General features: G+C 43.5%; 1 protein-coding gene across 1 annotated transcript in view; it reads left to right on the forward strand.

Annotated features, from left to right (window-relative positions):
- LOC137592789 (uncharacterized) overlaps positions 1-22,884 on the forward strand; it is a 268,825-nt gene that overhangs the window by 236,949 nt on the left and 8,992 nt on the right. Inside the window, exons 8-11 of the mRNA XM_068311193.1 lie at positions 13,734-13,771; positions 18,045-18,165; positions 20,689-20,801; positions 21,250-21,295. Coding sequence (XP_068167294.1) covers positions 13,734-13,771; positions 18,045-18,165; positions 20,689-20,801; positions 21,250-21,295 — 318 coding nt within the window. The remainder of the gene's footprint in view (positions 1-13,733; positions 13,772-18,044; positions 18,166-20,688; positions 20,802-21,249; positions 21,296-22,884) is intronic.

The following is a 22,884-nucleotide window of genomic DNA, read 5'->3' on the forward strand; positions in this document are numbered from 1 at the left end:
ACACACACACAGAGACCTGGGAGGCCCCTTAAATTAACATAATGCCATGCCTGCCCCTTGGAGAATGCAGTAGACAGCTGACTACTGAAGCTTATGAGAGTGCTCAGTTGTCAAGAGGGAAGAATTTACATGAAGGTGCCGCTTCCAGTTTATGTGCTATGCATGACCCTTCGAATGCCATCTCGTGCACATGGCATCTGCATGTGTGTGCAGGGGCAGGGGTTTGTGTGTGATTGGTTGTGTGCACATAGGCAGCGTTTTCTGTTTTGTTTTTTGTTCATCTATCCCGTCTCTGTTTACGGTTGTCTCTCTGTCGTTTCGTTACATTCTTGTCTCCATCTTAACAATTTCATCGGGTCTTAAGTGAGCGTGCGACGTAAGTAAAGAAAAATAAAAGGAAGCCAAAGCAACCCTGATCCCATGAAGACTCAACAGTCCGTATGATGTTTCTTTTCTGACCTTGTGAGCCAGGCAGACGTAGGTCGTGTTCGGAGTTTAGTTATAGCAGCGTGAGGAAATATGGAGCTGAAACATACTTTTCACATGATGGCATTTGTCAAGTAGGTAAGCCATTTCACTGTCGTCTTCAGAGGTCACTGTGGGGGCTGTGTAAGACACCCCCTCTCCGACTGTGTCTGTCTTCCCCTTTGTAACGTCCTGTCACAGGCGGTATGTTTTGTTCCAGGGTCACTCATTTTCCAGGAGGTGTGTGAAATAGCACTGACCCTGCAAAACCTCTGGCGCTGAAGTATGGCATGTCACAGGCCAGCCCTATAACATGGACCTCACACACATACACACACACATACATACACACACAAACACACACTACATATCGACAGGTGGCTGCTGTTGGTGGTGCTTATGATGTGGCTTTTCGCATTCACAGACACACCACTACTAACAGAAAAGCCCCCGTCACCGTGTGCATTCCCTCAAGTATGTGCTGTCAAAAAAAGTATTTTGATTGAAAATATATGAACATTTGTGGCAAATGTGTTTTTTAATCCATACTTTCTTGATGCATCCGAGTCCCACAACTATTGACAGTACTGTCTTGCATAGGGTGGGCTGCACGGTGGTGCAGTGGCCAATGCTGTCACCTCACAGCAAGAAGGTTCCGCATTTCATAAGTTCTAAATTGCTCGTAGGTGAGAGTGTGTATGTGTGTGTGAGTGGTTGTTGGTCCATCATGTGTCTCAGTGATGCACCGGTGATGTGTCCGAAGCAGACCCTGAGTCTTGCCCGTAGTTAGCTGGGATAAGCTCCAGCAGACCTGTGACCTGCAAAGAAGAAACTTGGATTACCTTGCCCGATATTGCAAATGTTAAAATCCCAATCCAACCCAAGAACAGTGGTAATTACACTGGTTTATGTCAAAGATAAAATCACAGGATGTCTCACAAATTAGAAACAAATGAATTGAACACGAACAACTAAATTATCACTAACCCATTTGAAAGTCACAAACCAACTGATTCTGCACGTCGTTCCCAAAACGACAACAGTCCATTTATAATATTGATCGCTATCTCACATGTCCGATGCAATGCATTGATTGTACTCTTTCTTTTCCTTTAAAACATTCCATACGAGAGCAGAGACAAACAATTTTTTCAGTCGTTGTCTTAAATGATCCAATCAGACCTTGGGAGCTTTACATGAGAAAACAACAGCCTGTTCTTGTTGGATTTGTGGATTTTGTTTGGCTCGTGACCTCATGGAAGCTAGAAACCTCAATATGTCATTCTCAGAAGTCTTCCTCAACCTCAGGACCACCCCGCCTCCCTCTTCCCTCATGCACCTCAGTTGTTCCCGGTGACTCAACCTTCCACCTCACTCTGTCTCTCACCCTTTGCTTCACCCAATTTTCTCAACCGTGCCTCCCTTTATACACTAGGCCATTTCCTCTCTCTTCCCCACTCAACAAATATGTTCTTTGGAGCCCTTCCCAGACTACCTTGGCATACACTCATGCTCACTCCCAATCTGCTCTCTTGCTTGACACGAGTCCAGAGGACAGCAAGGGGGCAGTGAAGGTGATGGTGGGGTACCCAGGTGCAGTTACCATGCAATTATTTTGCAACTATACCCCCGGAAAGAAAATGAGAGGAGGGAGGGAGAGAATGAGAGACTTAATTCATGCCTTTCCTGTGAAACATGGCATTAACATTTGAGCGTGGTTTATTCTCACTGGAAAGACTTCTCAAAGAAAGCCCCTGCCTAAAAATATCCATTCTTGGTCTCCTTGGTGGAAACTGTGAGTCTGCCTAGCGACTGCTGTGAAGTTATGAACAAGTGATGAGAGGCTGAACAAGAGAGAGATGAGAGAAAGATGGGGAAGAGGTGACAGAGGAATGAGACAGAAATTAAGAGGGTGAGAGAGGGGTGAGAGACAGATGGGTGGTGGTGGTGGATAGGGGGACAGGGGGGGAGGGAGGGAGGGATGAAGATGGGATGTTATGGGTCAGCATGCGACTCATCTTTAGTCTCTCACTGAGCACATGTTTTTTGTTTTTTTTATGTAAAAATTGTAACAAATGACATTTCAGAAGTTAAAGAAAAAGTTTGCGTCAGTTACCTTCGGAGAATCGACTCAGCATATTGGTCATCATTTCTCAGTATCTTACTACATGACTCGTATATACTCTATGAACATTTTACACTAAAATGAATACATATTAGGTTTTTAATGTTTAAACCAAATAAAGTTATTCTTAATGATAAAGTACAGGCCATTCTTATCTGGAGTGACTCATCAACCAAAGCTGAACAATCCTTTACTTGTCTCTTTAGCTTTCCTGACCTCTACCATGCTATAAAATTTGCTTTCACTCAGTTCAGTTGTTTTTGCTTATTTGGGAAAAACCCTGATTTTTAAAAAAATCTATATGGGAATGTATAAAATTCCTGGATCCATTCCTTTGTCAGCAGTTGCTCTATAGTCCATGTGCCATCTTTCCACTAAGTTTTGTGATAGTCAATATTATCAACCCAGCCAAGCAACAGACAGAGGTTAAATATATAACCTCTTTAGCAGAGATGATTAAACAAATCATTTTCCTGGAGCAGATGACAGACGTAGCTGAAGGTGAGTCATCTCATTTCCTTTCTATCCTTGTCAGATATTACTCACACACATTACTGATTTGGAAGCCGGTAACACTGTTACGGTGAAACATTTTTATCTTTTATTTTAGTCTTTTCCGAAAAATCAATGACTGAATAATTTTTAACCACTGTTTGAACAGAGATGTTCACCCACGCCGGTAACTTCGACACACAAAACATCATTTTACGTCCGAGAGGTATGATGAGAGGTGTGATGCAGGGATGAATGTTGAATTCACTCTTTCCACTGAGAGAAAAAGGCAAATGTTAGCGGGTTTTGGTGCATTTTCATCCACTATGAAAAGGGTTCAATTATACCCTAGAATTCCAACCTGTAGTGCCATCGATATTTTACTCGATAAAACTTTCACAGCCTCCTACTCCAATTTTTTTCTATTCCTCTCTTTTTTAGTAAATCCTGTATTTCCCTTTACCCTCTCTGTCATACACACCACTTCAGGACTACTTTCTAAGGCTTGAGCCTTATTGCCAATCTCCCTGTAATGGTGTTTTTAAGTGCCCTGTTTGCATAGAGGGTCTACGGAAGAGAGGCCGAGAGAGCCAGTGACTAAGTGGGGCTTGTTACAGTGACTGAGCTCATATTCAAAGCCCAGTCACCCACTGGGAGACTAGCTGCTACTACAGTCTGGCTTTGGTCTCTGAGCTATCACCAGCCAACACAGTTTTAGCGGTCTACTGTAATGTGACACTTGGGGATTTTTCAAAGCGTCACGGATATGTAGCATACTTGTACCACGCATACTTTATACAGTAGCTAATGTCTTTTATATGTATGTCTGCGTTTACACGTGTGCGTGCTTATGTGTGTGCTCTCTTGTGTGTCATAGCTCTCGCTTTATTGCCCGCCTGTGTGTATCGTATGAGCGCATGCATAATTGCAGACATATAATCAACTGAACTTCTCTGATTTTTATTGTCAGCACAATAAGTCCACCCAAAAGCCCCCCAAAAGAACACTTCTCCCTTCATCTCTGTTTTCGATTTCTTTTAATGCTTTCTTTGAAAATATTTGGTGAATTTATTTGCTTTTTATTTGGCCATTGATAAAAGCTACATTAAAGTAAAGTGACTTTGATGCAGGGGGAGAGGAACCTCTGGCAACGCGCCTCAATGAGACAGCCAGCCAGCCAGCCGGCCAGATTTTCATTAGATGAATGCTGTGCGGGACGGTAGCCAGTTAAGATGGGCGCCAACATACTGGAGCCAACCAATATAGTTATAGCAAGGTGCTCTCTATTTCACTTCCTCTACGTCACCGTCTGTCTCTATGGAAGTGAGTCTATCTCCATCTCTCTCTGTATAACCCGAGAGGAGGTCAAGGCTAGCCCAAACAGCCACCCTGCCCTTTGCAAATCAACACACCCACAGTGGTGATTTCCATAAAGATGTCTTGGCCCGGCTTTGCTTATGAATAGGTCGACTGAAATAGGTAGCTTAGCGTTAAATGTCAGAGGGAGTTCCAAGAGGCACATGGTGAGATACTGGATGAGTGGAAGAGAGGAAAGGTGGGAAAGGCATGTTATACAGAAATATGAAAAATTCAAAATCATACAGCTAAATAGTAGCTGCTGACATGAACATAATTTTACACACTAGCAAAAACAGCTATCCTTGAGCGGACATTTAGATGTTTATATCCTACTTCCTGTAGCCCATATTGCATAATAAGCAGGGAAGTTAGATGTTTGTTTTATGCATTTTATATTAATATACAAAACAACACTTTTTTTTAATTTAACAGCATTTTAAATTAAAAAAAAGCTGCATCCCAACATCAATAGAGTCACAGTTGCAGGAACCTCAACTTCTTGCACATCAGCAAAGCTCGGCTGATGGACCGTTTGACACGCAGCTGTGTTATTCCAGGGTCGGTCTTTAACTGGTAGTCACCATTTTGCCTCCAGACCTTCCAGGATGCCTTGGATTCCCAAAGATAATATTAGCTGCAGATAGACGTGTTGAAGAGGGCAGCTGGGCACAACTTTTCACCCGTCTGGTGACCGTATGACATTTAAAACATCAATCAGCACTCGGCGGCTATTTTGCGGTGACATAATTTGAGCAGATTTATATTACTGACCACAGATATTGCCATAAAAAAACCAACAAAGGTTGTGGTGTTATTTAATGACATTGAGAGTACTGAGATTATAATTCAAGGACATGGAAAACATGGTCAGATCTAGCTATCTATTAGACACCGGACCAGGGATGGGCAATTATTTTTCTTACGGGGCCACGTGAGAAACCTTGATTACTGATAGAGGCCTTCCAAAGTTTCATCTCAATGTGTGTCAATGCTCAAACATAAACGTTGTGAGTTTCAGCCTTCAAGTTTACAGGTGTGGTAAGTAGTTTGGGATCTTTATCATGCTGGATCCTGAGTGGGTCTGATAGTGTGGATCCATGTGTTTTGAGATGGCATGGCAAATCCTCTTACCGATTGTTTTAACTTCTGTGTACATGCGTGCACGTCAGCGTGTGAGCGTGTGCGCCACGCGACGGATGGCTGATATCTATCGGAGTGCTAAGCTGATTAGTGTGAACTGTGGCCAGGTTCATTTGCATACGTTTCTTATCTCATTAGATTGGTATCATCCTCTGTCACCATGCAAGGCCTTGACTGGGATGTCTTCGTACCTCGCTTTGTACACACACACACACACACACACACATAGACAGTATCACCCTTGATGCCCCTGGCTAACAACAACTCTGACGTGTAACACCAGCCAAGAAATGCAGCCTCCTTGTCTCCTCGTGTCACCAGGCACCACTATGCCATTGTCACAGCAACACATCACCCCCGAGGCTCTCCGTGTCCCCGGTCTTATCAAGGTCATTAACTTGCATCTCTTACACCGATCACTCAACTGTCATCCTTCCTCATCAATTTTTTCCCCTTGCTTGTATGCATTGTTTAATTTTCTCTTATACAGATATTTCTTTAGCCGTGTGAAGATGTGATGTCATTCCAGAGGTCGTTCAATCGTACTAGCAACAATCTGTGTTTGTCAACTGATCCTTTGTTATCAAGGAGAGTCAATAGAAGTGGATGTAAACGGGTGACATGCTAGTCACACAAAAGCAAGCCACGTCAAATTTAATTCATATCATTCCAGGTTGATGATGGCTTTCACGAGGGACATACAGTAAAAGCTTTATTTAGTTTGACATGACACTCTTTAGCTTCCAGCAGCGAGCCTCCAGGAGCAGATAATGACTGCTGCCCTTGCATTTTAGTGAACAGGCATTTTAATCTTGTCAACTGAACCCCCTTAGACATTTATAGAAGAAATAACACGTCGACTATTAGGCCATTAGACTATCAAAAACTCTGGTTGACCACCAAGTTATGAGAGCTGCACTCTTGACACGTTTATTGACAAATAAAACTCATCTGCTTGCGTGCCTATAATTTGTCTTCAACATGAGCAGGAATAACACGCCGACCACTTTGTGCAAGATTAATAGTTTGGCATTTTCCCCATGACAGAATATTTTAACTGCTGTTTTGGTGGAAGCCTTGGTAGTTTGAGTCAAGTTAAAGAGAAGCTTTCCGTACCTCCCATCGGCCCATGCTAATATTTAAAGACGACGTTTGATTTATTGGCATGCCTTCCATACCAAGGACGGCATTAACACTTTGTTTTATGAGGTCTGTCAATGCCTCTATACCTGTGGACCAACTAATACCTTGTTCTTATTTATCTATCAAGTGGTTGTCCGCCTCAAACAAGTGGGAGCCGTACCCCGAGTGCTTGTTTCAACGCTGCTCGGTCATCTCCTGTACATATTTCCAATTTCAGGTCTGTCCATGGACATTGATGGAAACATACATTATGTCACTGCCTGGGCCGCCAGTGGAGACACAGAGGTCAAGTTAATTCTTACTTAGAACCAGCCCTGTGCTGAGGTTAGCACATATCCCTCCATAGATATCACAGATAGCATAGAATCCAGTATGTTAATGAACATTTCGTATGACTTAAGTGTCTGGTTTGCTTTGAATGACTCTCACGAGCCTCTGATGGCGTGAGGTACTCAGAGGTTTGCTGGCCTTTAACTGACTTGGATCCAAACAGATCAACAAACAGAAGCATTGGAAAGGTCCTGCAGCGTGAGACATTACTGTGAGGAGCGTGGTGTCACTCCATGAAACCCAAAACAGCTTCACGCCACCAGTGTCAATGTGATACACATAAACCGTGTCCTTGCAGCGCCATGTAATTTAATCTGGTGCGTTCTGAGTGTCATGTCCAACTTTAACTAGGATGGCAGTCGGTGGATCACATGATTCCACAAATGTTATAGGCATTATATGTGTGGTTGCTTTTGGTTTTACATAATTATGAGGAAATATTAAGAACAATGTAATTAGTTTTTGCCTGGCTCGTACCTCACCAGTCCAAAAAAACTTAAAGGTATTTGTTCAGTTTTTGTACAGATGTGCTCAAAGACAAACAAATAAACAAACCTAACCAGTTGTGCTCTAAGTGGTGCATACTAAACCTGTCTTTCCACCTTGACCTCGCTTTGCCAGAACGTACTTTTCTGAGGATCTTTCAAACGTCACACATCTCATGATAGTCCACTCAAAGAATGGAAAGCCTCCTAAATATAAGGCTGCCACAATAATAACTCACAACCGTTGAAGTTGCTTGACTGTTTATAAATGGCCGCCCTATGTTTGTGCCATAAAGGTTATCTTTTTCCCATCCCCAACTTTTCCCATCCACAACTTTATTTTACACTCTCTGCAAAGCAATTGGATTTGACATTCAAGCCAGCTACTTTTAGTTTATCCATAACCAATTCTCAATAAAAAATAAAAAATAAAGGGAGACAGATTTTGACACGAGTCCCACAGTTTACTTCTTAGTGATTTTTGTACTGTTACTTGTACCTACTCAGCGTTGAAAGGCGCGCATGTACATGGCCTGAGGGTTAACTGTTAGTAAGAGTTAGTGGGGAAAAGAGAGCTGCAGAGACAGCCCTTCACATCTCTGTTCCCTTCAAGAGGCTAATGCTTTATTTATAACACTGCACCCCCCAGGTGCACACCTCAGGTCCCTGCACAGCCCCTTCTCTTCCCCACAGGTATACTCAGTGCCTCTGCCTCATGCCGCGCTACCTAGCGCACCTTCACATGCCTTTTCCTTTCAACATCCCACTCCCGCCGCTGCATAAGAAGAGGAAGTTCATGAGAGAGATACAAAGACTTGATGTGACGCACACACAATCTGCAGACTGAAGCACTTTCGCAGGCATGGTCTCCGACGCCTTGCTGCAGTTCTCTGGTGTGTTGGAGAGAAAGAGCTGAATCCCCCATCCTCTAGGCCCCGCTCGCTCCCAAAGAGCCGAATAAGAACGCCACAGAGGAGCGAGAGAAAGTGAGAGGATGGAGAAAAAGAAATGTGGAGGAACACTAAAGGAAAGGAAAAAGCAGAATCAGATGGGGAAGTGAACGGAAGAGACAAAGTAGCGGGAGGAGGGGATGAGAGGAGAAAAGAGAGATTGAGGAAACCACGATAAAGAGGGAAAGAAATAGTGTTTCGCTCTTTTTAAAGTTGGAGATGCTCAATCCCTTTCTCTCACTCCAACCTGCATTTCTGGGTCACTAGAGACATTTAAACTGCACTTATAATTAACAGCTATTTTTAAACAGGGAGGGAGAAGTGGAGCGGTGGCGAGGTACAAAAGCATTAAAATTGCCCCAGATTCGCTATTGAATAGGACACATCAAGGCAATATGCTGGCAGATCAAAGTGAGCGAGGAGAAAGGAGACAGGGCCGATCAGTGGGGATAAATTGTTCTCTTTATAATGGCATAAGAATAGACCTCTTTGCAGCTGAAACAATTTAATAACTGCATTCATTACCTCTGTCCAGCCCGTCTGTCTGTCTGCTGCACAATGTGCAACTGCCTTTGCAATTCGTTACCTCTTATTGTCTCTCTCTCCCTTCCTCTTTGTCTCCCAAACTTATCCTCTCATTCCCTTTCTATCTCTCTTTCTACATGTCTTGGTCCTCATTTTGTCTCCTCCTCCCCTTTTCAGCGGGGTCTGGCGTCCTCCTCCTTTTCTTCAGCCCCTTTTCCCGACCGTCGTCGCTCTCCTCCTCTCATGCTCCGGCAGTAGCTACAGCAGGCGAGAGGCTCCACTAAGCCAATGCGCTGCAGGCCTCGCAATGAAGATGTGCAATGTCTGACACTCTTGGAATGAGAGCCCTAATAGAAGGGGAAGCGGTTATCACAGAGCTCCCCCAGGACCAGCCTCTGTGTGCCTGACGCTAATTATGGCGCATGCAAATGAATGTGCAGCATTAAAGTCAGGAAAAGCCTGCCTGACTCTGTGTGGAGGGGTTGTTTGTGTATGTGTGTATGTGTGTGTGTGTGTGTGTGTGTGTGTGTGTGTGTGTGTGTGTGTGTGTGTGTGTGTGTGTGTGTGTGTGTGTGTGTCTGTGTGTCTGTGTGTGTGTGCGTTCGTGTATGTGTGTGAAATGAGCTTGTTTGGTATTTGAAGGTGTGTGTGTGTGTGTATGCGTGCATATCTTTGCACAGCAGGACTGAACCACCAGGCCAATCCACGTTCACCTTTTTGCTCTCCTGCAATGGTTCACACACTTACACTGATTCATTCTTTATTCTTTTCTTCATTAGTATAGACTCAAGGAGTAGGTCGTGCAGCAAGGATTAGGATGAAGAAGCGTGACATAAAAGATTCTCTCTCTCTTTCTCTTACGTGCACACACACACACACACACACACACAGACACACACAGACACACATACACTCCAGTGTGAGGTTGAGCAGAGAGGATCTCGTCGGGGGATTCCTATAAATATATCTCCCTCACATTCACAAGAAACCTCTCCAAGAGGGCATCTTTATTAAAACCATTTTGTCTTCCCTTTGTGCCCTTTGAGTGTGTGTGTGTGTGTGTGTGTGTGTGTGTGTGTGTGTGTGTGTGTGTGTGTGCGTGCGTGCGTGCGTGGGTGCATGCGTGTGTGCGTGCATGCCTTTGTGTGTGTCTGTGTGTGTTAACGTGCACACAGCTTTTCCTGTATGTGCATATAAGCATGTATGTTTGAGCGTGTTGACACATGTGTCTGTTAGTGAGTGTTTATCCACATATAATTGTATTTTCCTATTTTAGTGCGCCTTTTTCACCTGAATATGACGACCCCCATTTGTTTTTCCGTGGATTTTTATGTGTGTATATCTGTATATGTGTGTGTGTATGTGTGTGTGTGTGTGTGTGTGTGTGTGTGTGTGTGTGTGTGTGTGTAGTATATATGTTGGCCATCTTATCTCCCCATTAGCCTCTTGTGCCCTGACCAGTATTCCCCCTTTCCCTTTCCTGCTTTCTCTAATGGGTAATTTAGCCATGCTCGCCTGACATCTAGCCTATTCCTTGTTTAGTTGCCATGGCTACGCAGGCCTATGGATTGCTCCCTTGCTCCCCTGGCCTTGTGTGGATGCTATAGATGTCTCAACTATTAGAGGGCAGAGCTGCTAAACACAGAGCACACACACACACACACACACATATGCGCACACACTGCAGAATACTCACACCAAATAAACAATTAAACGCTCTGACCTGAAGGCAGATTAATGTCTTTGCAGAATAAAATATTTGGCTCGGATGAGCAGAAATGGTCGATAATGAGTGTGAATGAGATGTGATTTTGATGACGGATTAATGTTGTTACAAAAGCTATTTTAAATGCAGGTTTTTATGTTTTGTCTTGTTTATTTTTTTTTAAATCGTCAGGACAGAATAATAGTCCAGCTCAGAGCTCAAGGTAAAAAATGTGATTCTCCATGCAATAATGAGACAAAGTGGGAGAAAGCGTGTCTGTGAATAACAGGTCATGTTTTCCACCTTGATATGTTTTCCAAGGTTGACCTCCATGTATCAATTCAAGCGTAACTGTTCTGCAAGACAACTTGTTGTCATCAGTTTTCTCACCACACTTTAAGATTCTGTTGTCTTTATTTCTCCATTCTGACAGATCCGAGCTTGTCTTGAGACAGCAACCTGCCAATAAATGAAGTCCTTTTTTGTTTTTTTTATGTCTTAAAATAAGATTAGAACTCCAAACCTCAACACCAGACACCTACAGAGGTCAGGCTAGATGAGTCAGCGCCGAAGCATAATTGTGTGCGTGCAAAAATGTGTGTGTAGTATTGATTTTTATTTGGACTTTCTTGGTTGGAATATATAAAATGCATTTGAAAAGTTTGTTCTCCTCTCCTTGGCAAGAAACTTAGACTGTACTTTGTCATCACTTTTCTGAGGTCATTTTTGTAGATGTAGTGCCATATGCCAAACCTGATTTCTACAAAAGTTACACAACAGTAGCACAAGGAAGAATAAAGGTTACAAGCGGGCAGGGGAGGAATAAAAAACAATTTTAAAAAAAGGAGTTTTGGATTTGGACTCTTTTCCTCATATATTTTGTAGGACTTGCAAGTTGGTGGTGGAGGTCTGTAAAGGAAGGGGCTCCCGGGTCAAAACAAACAACAGTCTTGAAGTTTCATGTTTTTGCACAAGATCTTGTCTTCTTTTGAAGTTCCCAGTATTGAGAGCAAAGGAGACAGGAGGAGAGGCAAACGGGTGTAGAGAGAGTTAGGATAGGGAGAGCGGCAAGGGAAGGGGAACGAGTTATAGAAGTGTGAAGCCCTTGAGTTGAAACTGTGCCTGCCTGGGCCTACAGAGAGCAGATGACAGTAGCTTTGGTTTTCCTTTTGCAGAGCTCACAGTACTTTGCCTTACATAACCCCTCCCGATGTGCTTTTTTTTCCTATTATTTGGGGAGAAATCTTAAGTGTGCACTTTAAAAGTTAATGCTTTCATCCGTTCCGAAGTGGGGGGTGAGAGAGAGCGGGCGCGTCGCAGATCACACATGAAGGAGACGACTCCAACAAGTTTTCAGAATATCGACAATTATGATATTCTATAAGGTATATCAGTGGAGTTTAACAGGGTGCATTGAAGAGAGATGCAGATGCAAGCCTTTTTTTTTTTTAACCCTCTCCGTAGTCCCCTTAAGTCGCCCCTCCCACCCCCTCCATGCTTCTCTGCGAGGTTAAAGCGCACCTTCCTACTAAAGGGTCAGGGGTCACGCATCTGCACGTGAAATGTGAACCCGCTGACATTCCTGGGCAGCTCTGAGCTATGCGGTCCTTTTGTTCACTGGGGTGCCAGCGTCGACCTAACAAGTCCAACAAGGGTCTCCAAGAAAGGACAGAAAGACGAGGCGAGAGGTCGTCATGTTTGCCGTGCTCCCTGCAACCACAAATGCAGGAGAAGGAGAAAAAAGTATTGAAAGTGATACCAAAAGTATGACCTGGTCTTATTGGGTTTGGTTTTTTAAAATGGTCATGTGTGAACCTGGGTTATGTGGCAGCTGGCGTTATCATCATCATTCAGACCAACCTCAATGGACATGCAAGCTGTTTTAAATCAGGCAGCGCGCAGAGGTGCTAAGGATAAGGTGAGCTCTAGTCTTCATGCTGGCTAGAGAGTGAGAATAAAAAAAGTAATGAGGAAAAAGTGAAATAGAAATGGAGAGTTTGTTTAGTAGTTGTATGGAATTTATGAAACTGACTAGAATGAATTGAGCGGATTTACCCGTGTTTCCATTTTTGTGTGGGTGTGATGTTTAATTCCATTATTTTTGCCATATTAAAAAACCTGCGTTTAAAAGCTACATTTTCCTGAGTTCATGTGAAGACATCCTGTAAAAATAGAACTTAAAGAGTATGAGTGGAGGGAAAACCTTTTTAAATAACTGATAATAACCATATTAAAGTCATTTTTACAAATATAATCTCCATAAGCAGCTAAAGCATAAAAGTCAACTAATAAAAAGTGAATGTCCGCGTCTGAATTGTAAACTCCCAACTTCGCTGTTGTGATGATGTATTAATGAATCCTGCGGTCCATACATGCCATTGCCAAGTGCCTTTGAGAGGTTACATGCACACGCCGTCTTCCATACATGACCGTACACTTTGACTCACTCTAACGTCGTAAGTGGGGGCCTTACACTCCCAGCCCACATTCCTTCCTCTGGGGAGCCCGGTGCAGTGTGAGTGATTCATTTAGCGCTACTGCATTAGAGCTGTCCATCCATCCGGTCTGCTTTTCCAAACACATCCATCCCAGTCCTAGTTAAAACACTGGGGGATCTCCTCCACTCCACCTCCACCATCACCCCTCCAAAGTCTTTTATGATGTCCATAAAATGGAAGAGTGCAGCTTTACTTGAACTAATAATATCTGAGCTTACAGGGACTTGATTGATGATCTTTAAAGCCGGCCCGATTGGTCTCATCTTTCTTCAGATTTTTATCACTGACTTGTTTGCAGTCATGTGCAATCACAAGCACCGGGAGAGGTAACAAGTGCTTGATGTATGATGCTTGAGCCACTTTTGTCAGCTGCGCATTTCCCTTCTCTCCCTCCACTTTTGATTTTTTTTTTTCTCTTTTCTATTTTAACCCCAGGCTTCTATTTGTTGTTGTTCTTGAATTGTTTGCAGACTGTTGGTTTTTTACTGTGTTCTCTCTGTTTTTCTTGTTTTTCAGATGATGGGAATGTCTTTTCCTGGGGGATGGGGCAAGAGGTGAGCCAAATATTTTTCCACTTTTGGCCCTGCCAGCAGAGGCAGACTTAGAACAACACTGAACTCCAGGCTTTTCTTCATAAGATACAAGTGTTCTTCCTCTCTCTATCTATCTGTCTCTTTCTCTGTCTCTCTTCTATCTTTGAGATGCTTTAAGTGGATACTTTCTCTTCCAACATCAGGATTAAAAGGTTCTTGGGAGGGATCTGTGTCCAAGCACTTAATATCCTTGATGGCTCGCCAAGAACGCACAAATTTTTAAATTCCATAAATCACCTTTATCAGATCTTCATCTATTTCAACTCCTCTGCTTCGCGTGGACACAGCGAAACATCCCCTTTGTTCGGTTGGCTTTGCTTTATGCATGCACATGCCCTTTTGAACATCCATTGCTAAAGGTATGTGTATGGCGAGGCTATGTGGAAGTGTGATTGCTGGCCCTGTCATATCTCTCCTCCTCTGTCAGATAAAGAATCCCACCTGTCAGCGAGTATTGTTCTGGCCTTTCTTTTAAGACCTTCTTTAAAGATCCGCATCATTACACCGCCATCAGACAGAGCCCAGAGAGTGTTAAACGTAGGCCCGCCTCAATCCCTCTGATCCCCCCTGGCTCTGGTTCTCTTTCCTCCCAGCTTTGGTTGTTATATATGGGATCGTTTGAAGCCGTGGCCAAAATGTGAGCACTTTTACAACATGACAGTGCAGACGATGCTTCGCCGGGGCCGTGAAACAAACATGTAGGTGAAGGTTAGAGAGACACGGGAAACAATGAAAATGTTAGACATCAGCCGTTATGAGCTTCGACATCACCTTGGCTTCCACGTTGTCGGGTGGCTACTAGTCTAACTAGCCTCATTGCATTTTCATAGGTGTTCTTGCATCTAGTATATTACTTGATGTTAGTCTCAGCAAGGGCACCGTCTCTTTTTCCTCTCTCTCTCCCTTCATCATGCTCTTGTTCTCCTCTTCCTCCATCTCTCCTATCTTCTCGCCCTCTCTCTTCCCTCTCCCTCTCTCCTCTGTCTCGGAGCTGTTCTGATGATTGATTGTTTCTCTGTGCAGCCTGACAGGATGTAGCACACTCTCGGCCCCAGGGGCCCCAAGCAGACTGCACCACCTGATTAAGACTCCTCCTGTAATCAGCCTCACAGTGCCACACCAAAACTACTCCCGTCAACACGGGGGAAAAAAATAAAGAAAGGTTCCACCTCTTCAAAGATAACACTTTGTTTGTCACTGGAAAAGAAGCGAGGCGAGGGGCCGCGTTGAACTTTTTTTTTAACTAAGCTGATACCTTCCTTCTCTCTCGGGCTTAAAGGTTCTTATGTATCAGTAGGAGAAGAAAAAGTAGAATAGCAAAAGGTCTTAAACCTAATAAAGTTTTTCTCTGCCTGAGCAAGGTAAACCGAGGCAGTCCTAACCCCATTACGGCTGGTAATACCATTACAGATAGGAATCTCGTTGTTTGGCTTCTATTGAGACTAAAAGATGGACGAGCTGCGCTGTATCACATGATTGAGGTGAGAAGGAATTTGAATGATGTCAGGGAGCGTGTGCCACAGCCAGAATCAATACGGTAACGGCATAATGGAAGTAGAAAGTGCCAGAGCAAAGAGGGGAAGCAAATATTGTGTTCCGTGGAGTAAATAATCACTTTTACGTGCGTGAGTTTCAATGGTATAGTCATTAATATTACTTCACTGCATTTCTTGAGTTAATCAGTATGCAGGCTTCACATGATGTAAACTAAGAGGTAAAAATCTACTGTTATCTGTATCATCAGAGTAGTAAATATATTATCTATTAAATAGCAGCCTTTTGTGGGTCTGATCTGTATCGTTCATACAGAATGCATTGTTATGCTCCGGCCAATGAGGAGCACTTGTTGTGTGTTGATGTATGTCTGAGGTACGGCATAAGATTTGGTCTGTCGACTGCAATCCCGTTCATAATGTAATGATGAGGGTTACTCAAATCAGGCATGGTAAATAATAAGCCTGATGGTGGTGGAAACCTGGGCCTGGTTCCAACACAGTTCAGGCCTCATCGAACTCTGGGTCCATTCCAAATTGATGCTAATACGGCCTGGGCTGCCGCGGTAGAGTAAAACGAGCATTATTAATACCGCAAATCTGCGGGATTCCCTTTGTGCACAAGGAGAGGAAAGAAAGCCTTTTTTGTGCGTGTGTGTGAGATGACATGCATGAGCGCACATATTGCAGGCATGCATTTGGTATTACGCCTCGCTCACATTTATATCTGTCTGCTGTCTGCTGATGCCATCCATACACATGTTGTGAATGATGACAGTCATTGACACAGTCTGACGCTCCGCCGCTTAATGTCCTTTTTCTTTATTAATTAACTGTGGGACATATATGCTGAGAGACACCTATTGATTCCACTGCTGCATTAATTGATTTTGTGCTTCACTAATCATATTGTTTCTGCAAGATCATTACTAGACCTCTGTGGCAGAGGATCACATGTTCATATATTGTGCTGCTCTTAACTTCGTGGGTGAAATATTAAGTATCGGTGTGGGTATCTTACTGTGTTTATTATGTAATAATAAATTGAGGATGAGAGACAGCGAGGCAAAGTTCCAAGTCTTGAAATTCAAGACTCGAGCTTATAAATGTCAAAAACACAAGTGGAATAAAGTTGTGCAGCTAAACTTCACTTCAGACATCACTTGTGTTTGGATGTGTGCACTTTTGGAGACACACAATAGAGTGTAGAAAGTAAGAAACACAACCCTGACACCGGAGAAAAGTTGAGAGCACCCCCCCTAATTTAAAAATACAACTATTCTATCAATGAGACAAACAGATTTGACTGTTTGTGTGTCTGACTGGAGGCTCCCCAGCGAGTCTGACCGGGGGGTTACGGTGTAACCAAAGCGTCTGTCTCCTGCTCACCACCCAGATCAGCCGGTTCAGCTCGACTGGGTCCAGTTGTCTTGCTTTTATACCGACGAGTGTCTGCGAGAAAAGGTCTGTCTGGGGTTCAAGTACATTAAAGTCATCCGCTCCCCTCCCACTGAGCCCCAACACAGATGGCTCCAGATGCAGCTGGCACAGCATGGAGCAGCACCTGACACTGCTCATTCACTCAGACACACACACACACACACACACACACACACACACACACACACACACACACACACACACACACACGTATACACACACCCACACACACAGTGTAACCACATGCAGTCACAGGTATGGACACATCTGCTCATTTTACCTGTATCTGAATGCAAGTGAGCTGACACACACACACACACACACACACACACACACACACACACACACACACACTCCAATGAAAGCACAAACACTCGCACTTATAAAAACATAAACACACACATAACACAGCAGGAACATATGCCGCCACACATTTACAAATCCTCACAGTAGCGCACACGCGAATAAGCAATTAAAGACCCAGATTACTGCACACCCCACACACACACACACACACACACACACACACACACACACACACAGATTCAAATGTAAACCCACACATATTGTGCTCACTTTCAAACATATGCCAGGGCATGCATGTGCTCATGGGTGCTGTGCAGAAAGCCCTTAATCTCTGCAGGAGCAAGCAGGACAGCTGAGAGAAGTCAAACTGAACACCCTCGCCATTTGCAACACAAAGAAAGTCCATGTAAATTGAGAGCATTTTATTTTGCTGTTTGAGATTCCGCTGTTTTTAAGGCTCTCTCTCTCTCCAAGCAAAGTTTTACACAACCTCGCTCTTCGATGAGGGATTGCATTGCCAGGTAGTTTTGCTTGATGGTAAATGAAACATGAAATACAGTAGACTTTTGGCTGGTGAAACAAATATGCATTGTGCCTCTTTTTAACAGTATTTCCTCCACAGTGACAGCCATTGGAGACAAGATGAATTGCCAGTTGCCGGTGTCGTATATAACCTCACTCAGCAGATGTTATAACAGCGCTTTACAGAGATGCACTTAAATTATGTTACTCAGGGGAAGATACACAATTCCTCTCTGACAAATCTAAAAAATCACTTTTGCATTCAGGAATAGTAGAATGGCATGAAGGAAGATGAGATGAAAGATAAACCGGATCTACTGGTGCCACAGAAAAATGGGAACTTCCCCCAAAATTGAATTATCACTTAGGCGTGTGTCTTTATTTAACTCCTCCATGTAGGAAAAAATAAAATGATTGGGATTAAACTTTTATTTAATCCTGTGGCTGACGCCGTGTCATTATTTTGCCGGCAGGGGCAGCTCGGATTTGGAGAGGACAGGATTCACATCTCGGCTCCTTGTCTCCTCAGCTGCTCTCAGCTGGGGGAGGTCACGCAGGTTAAAGCGGGGGACAGCTACAGTGCAGCAGCCACAGGTGAGTAAAGCATCCATCCGTCGCCATAGAGACACTTCCCTTCATCCGTACCATTGTGGCCTAAATATGTTTCACACAACTAACGAACACAGCTTGAATCAAGCTGTCAAATGTCTGAATATCACTGTTGTTATCTCTAAATAACTATATATCTATTTTTTTTTTCAAATCCTTCAGGATTTTCTTCGCTCCACTTAATATAATAACAACTTTTTAACTTGAAACCCGTATTTTCCCAACAGTAATCCTCACTGTTGCTTTCAGCCATGCAAATTTTTCATCTACATCATTTCATTGAGTTTTAATTAACACTACAAGGATTCAGTGTCCTCAAATGACAACACTCGGAGCACAAATTCAACCTCATTAGCTCCCGATATCTCTTAAAGCATGCGAAATTGTGCAATACTGCACCCAGTAGTGTTATGTGATGGATGATGTACATAATGGATTGATTTGTTGTTCAACCAGCTATCCCCTAAACTACACTGCTCGGATTTCAGACGATCCCTGTAGCTAGTTTGTTATTAATAAGACAGAGGGATAAGGAGGCAGACCGTCTCTCCCTCTCCCAACGTCATTCATTCTCTTTTCCGTAATTTTATCAACTCACAGCCGACTAGATTTAAAAAAAAGAACCGGTATTCAGCTAGTCCCTTTCTTTTACCGTCTTCTTTCTATTCTCTGACTTTGCATTATCCGATTCGCCTCCCCTGTGATCTACAGAGAGCCGCCGAACTGTCACCAAACTCGCTCTAATACATTTACAACATTAGAAAGTGTCAGGCGACTGCTTCTCCTTCAATTGCTGCTTGCTTTCTGCCAGACAGATGGAATTAAGGTGGTTACACTACAAAATGTAACACCGGCCACTTAAAAAGAAAAGGCGCTGTGCTTGTTTCGAGACCATTGCACATTTACTGCTGTGCTGCAATATTCTGTTTAAAAGAATTGCCTATTGTTCGACGGAGACGTCTGCTGGCTCTGTGCATGTGGGGGGGGGGGTTTCCGCTAGAAATGCCACCGTTTCATTAAATGAACTGCAGTCGACATATTAAGTTTAGTCCCATTTGAATTCTTGGCGCGTCTGAGACTTTGGCAAGCGAGGCCCTGCCCGCCGGTGGTACCGTTATGTCTTTAGGTGATCTACAAAATGTTATTATTTAAAACAAGCTCTTTATGGATTGCTTACGAGGCATGCTTAGCACATGATTGATCTGACCTTTCACAGACTGTCGTTCTTCGGGAAAACATCAGCCTTAACCTTTTTTAGCTGGATTACCCTGCCAGCGTCTGCGTTCAGGTGTGTGTGTGTGTGTGTGTGTGTGTGTTCAGCATGTGAGTACACCTGCAAATGTAAGTGTGTAAGCGTGTGTGTTTGTGCGTGCTAAAATGACACCCACGGACCCTTGCCTCATATGCTTTTATAAGGTTTTCATTGCTGAGATGAAAATAATACATTACTGATTGATTGATCAATCATGTCTGAAAGGGTATCTGTGTTTGCGTATGTGTGTGCCAGTAGGTGTGTGTGTGTGTGTGTGTGTGTGTGTGTGTGTGTGTGTGTGTGTGTGAGTGTGTGTGTGAGCACGCCACAGCTATGTACAGCTTGATGCAGAATAGAGATTGATAGAGGCTTGCCGTGAGGAGGATACTCAGTTATCTCCTTGTAATTAAAATCCACCTCATAAAGATTATTGACTCCCCCACCACACAAACCAGCGTGCTCCCTCGCTCGGCAGGGTTTGCCAAGCGCTTCTTAAAAAATGAAAAATAGCATATTAAGCAGCGCATATTTCCCATTTATGCAGAACATTTAGATGTGGTTAAGTTATCGTAATGTGCAATAAAACCTGGATGTGAAATTTGTAATCCACTTTGGAAAATTGCTTGCTATATTGCTTTAACATCCCCCTGAAAGAGCTTTTGAGATGTGTGTGCCAGGTTTATTGTAGACCATAATTTAAAAGTCCTCAACGCAGGCAGTAAATATAAATTTATTAGTGGCAGGTTTAAATAGGCCGACTGAGGTAGCGTGAGTGAGAGGATGCTTGAGTGTTTGCTGTATACCAGCGCATACAGTGTGTCTTTGATAAGTGGCGAATAAGAATGCCCTCAATCTGCTCAATGAGACGTGCCGACAGGTGAGTGTGTTCACCGTGGTGGGGGGTGGTAGGGGCCACCGTCTCGATGCAGCGCCGAGTCCCTCCTCGATACTAAACCAAACTGACAGGATGTAATCCTCAGTTCGATTAAACCGTTTCTCATTTGGGGTGTGTGTTTATTTTGGGGTTTTTGAAAGAAATCGGAGTCGAAAGGTTCAGGAGCGAGCTAATCTGTGATTGGCTGGGGTCAACGTGACGACAACATGTCACCAGCCTTATGATCACAATGTCACATAAGTTTAGAGAGGGTCAGAAATATTTTGAGATAATGGTTTTCTTGTAAAATATTAAAAGAGATTCATTTCTGATGTGTCAATTTGAGCATTTCACCACTTTTTTTTTTTCCTCGTGTCACCAGCAGGAGGAAAGCTGCTTCTCTGGGGTCGCATCCCCTGTTTATCCCGGGTCAATGATCAACCAGCCCCCAAAAGGCTCTGGACCCCCCAGGTTGTTCCCCTGGCAGGCAGAGAGGTATGCATGAGAAAGACTGGAGAAATGTTCTGTGTTTTAGCTGGATGGACATAAATTCTTCAGAGGTCTGCAGTAAATCGTGGCTGAGAGATGAGTGTGAACTGTAATACACTAGCACTCGTGAACACACCCCAATTAGTGCTGCTGCATCAGGTGAAATTGTCATATTCGAGGTGAAGGAGGGCAAAAAGTCGTCCCCAAAAAAAGCAGGCAATCTGAACAATGTTTCTCTCCTTAGCTGAAGTCCCATTGGTTTATCATCAAAAATAAATCCAACAGGGATTCTATTACTCCAAAAACCAAAGATCCCAGAGAGGTATCGGGATATGTTAGTCAAATAAGAGCAACTTGTTAAACAACATCAAAATCAATTTGAATTGAAATAGTAAGAAATGCTGTCATCTGATATCTCCGCTCTTTTAAAATCTAATGTTTTCATGCTCTGCAGGTCTGTGATGTGGCCTGTGGTGCCTGGCATATGATGGCTCTCACAAGTGAGTCCTGTCTCATCCATCCCTAAAACTTCATCTCGCAGTTTCTCTTCTCTCACGGTCAAAGAAGAGCGACGTCCACTATGAGTCATGGATCAATATAATAATAATAGTAATAATCATAATAACAGAGGGTTTACTTTATTCCACTGTAATAATCTCACACAGACACACACATATATATATATACTGTATATTTTTTAAAAATTGAATTGAAACGTAATTTAAACGTCTATGACCCTCTCCATACTGATATTAAACCACCTTCTATCTGTATTAACTTTTCCCACACTCTTATCAACTGTTTAAAGCACTTTTGTGTCTCATGTAAGTCCGAGACTCATGGAACGGAGCGCATTTCCGGATGCCGTCGGCCAATAGAATGTGCGTACGGTATCACGTGACTGTCTACCAAACATCCGTGATGAGGTGAAGTCACGAGCGTTCACACACTTGAACTGACCACCCTCTAGTCCCCAGCCTAAGACCTGGTGGGATGAGCCACTGCCCCCCCCCCCCCCCCTTACAGTGACTAACAGTGTGTTGTGAATTAGTGCTGTGTGAATTCAGTGAATTGAATTCAGTACTTTGGGGGGAACTGAGAGAGGTGTTCCACAAAATGTAAATCGTCTGGATTCAGGTTCCAGATCCTCTTCCTCGCCCCTTTTCCCCCTCGGCGCTGGCTTGTCTTCTTCCCATTCTCTAAATGATGTGTTGCTCCTCCTCGAAGCCCCTCCTCGCTCACTTTCTCACTCATCAAACCATAATTTACTTCAGAGGGAAGCGTCGTTAATGCACAGTAGGACACAGCATCATGATGTGTGCTAATTATGTTGTGTGTTTTACACGCTGGATGACTTTTGCTTAGTCAGTGATGAGCTCGCTATTTGGTAATTGTATTTTGGGTGTGATGAGTTTATAAAGGCCTCTCGTATCTAGTTGTCGTATCTAGGCTACATACTGTATGTGTGTGTTTGTCTGTGTGTGTGTGTGGGGGGGCTATCGACGCATGTTGAGTTCACATTTGTGTAGCGATGCATTTACATGCATGCGAATGCACTTTGTGTAAACATGCATGTGTACAGATGCAGTTTTTATAATCAGCAAAAAAAGAGATTATTCCACCGCTCCCCACCCATCAAACGCTTAACTTAATAATGATTAGCAAAGAGTCAGAATCTCACCATCGCATTAAAATGTCAACTTTAAACTCCATCAATCCCACGCAAGACTTCGACACGCACCGCCAACCGTGGCACCGCACAACCATGACTTACTCGTATTCACCAACACACGTGTGATCCTTTTAGCACCGTACATCACTCAGCTAGCAACGCTGCTTAGCCCTTGGCTAATCACGATGATTGGAGGTGTCCTTTGGCTCACCTGGGGGCTTCCAATCCTATTAGGCCAACCGTCCTGAGCCGAGCGCACCCAGCAGCCGCTCGTGTTTGATCACTGGTGCTTAGAGCCCACACTTGTCCTCTTATGTTGGCATTAAGGCATGGAAGAGAGGAGCAGTTTGGTGGAGGGGGTAAAAAAAAAAAAAAATCTGATCTCCTTAACTCTCTAGGGGGGCAGAGGGGAGTTTT

Source organism: Antennarius striatus, chromosome 3 (assembly GCF_040054535.1).
Source record: "Antennarius striatus isolate MH-2024 chromosome 3, ASM4005453v1, whole genome shotgun sequence".
NCBI classification, from domain to species: domain Eukaryota; kingdom Metazoa; phylum Chordata; class Actinopteri; order Lophiiformes; family Antennariidae; genus Antennarius; species Antennarius striatus.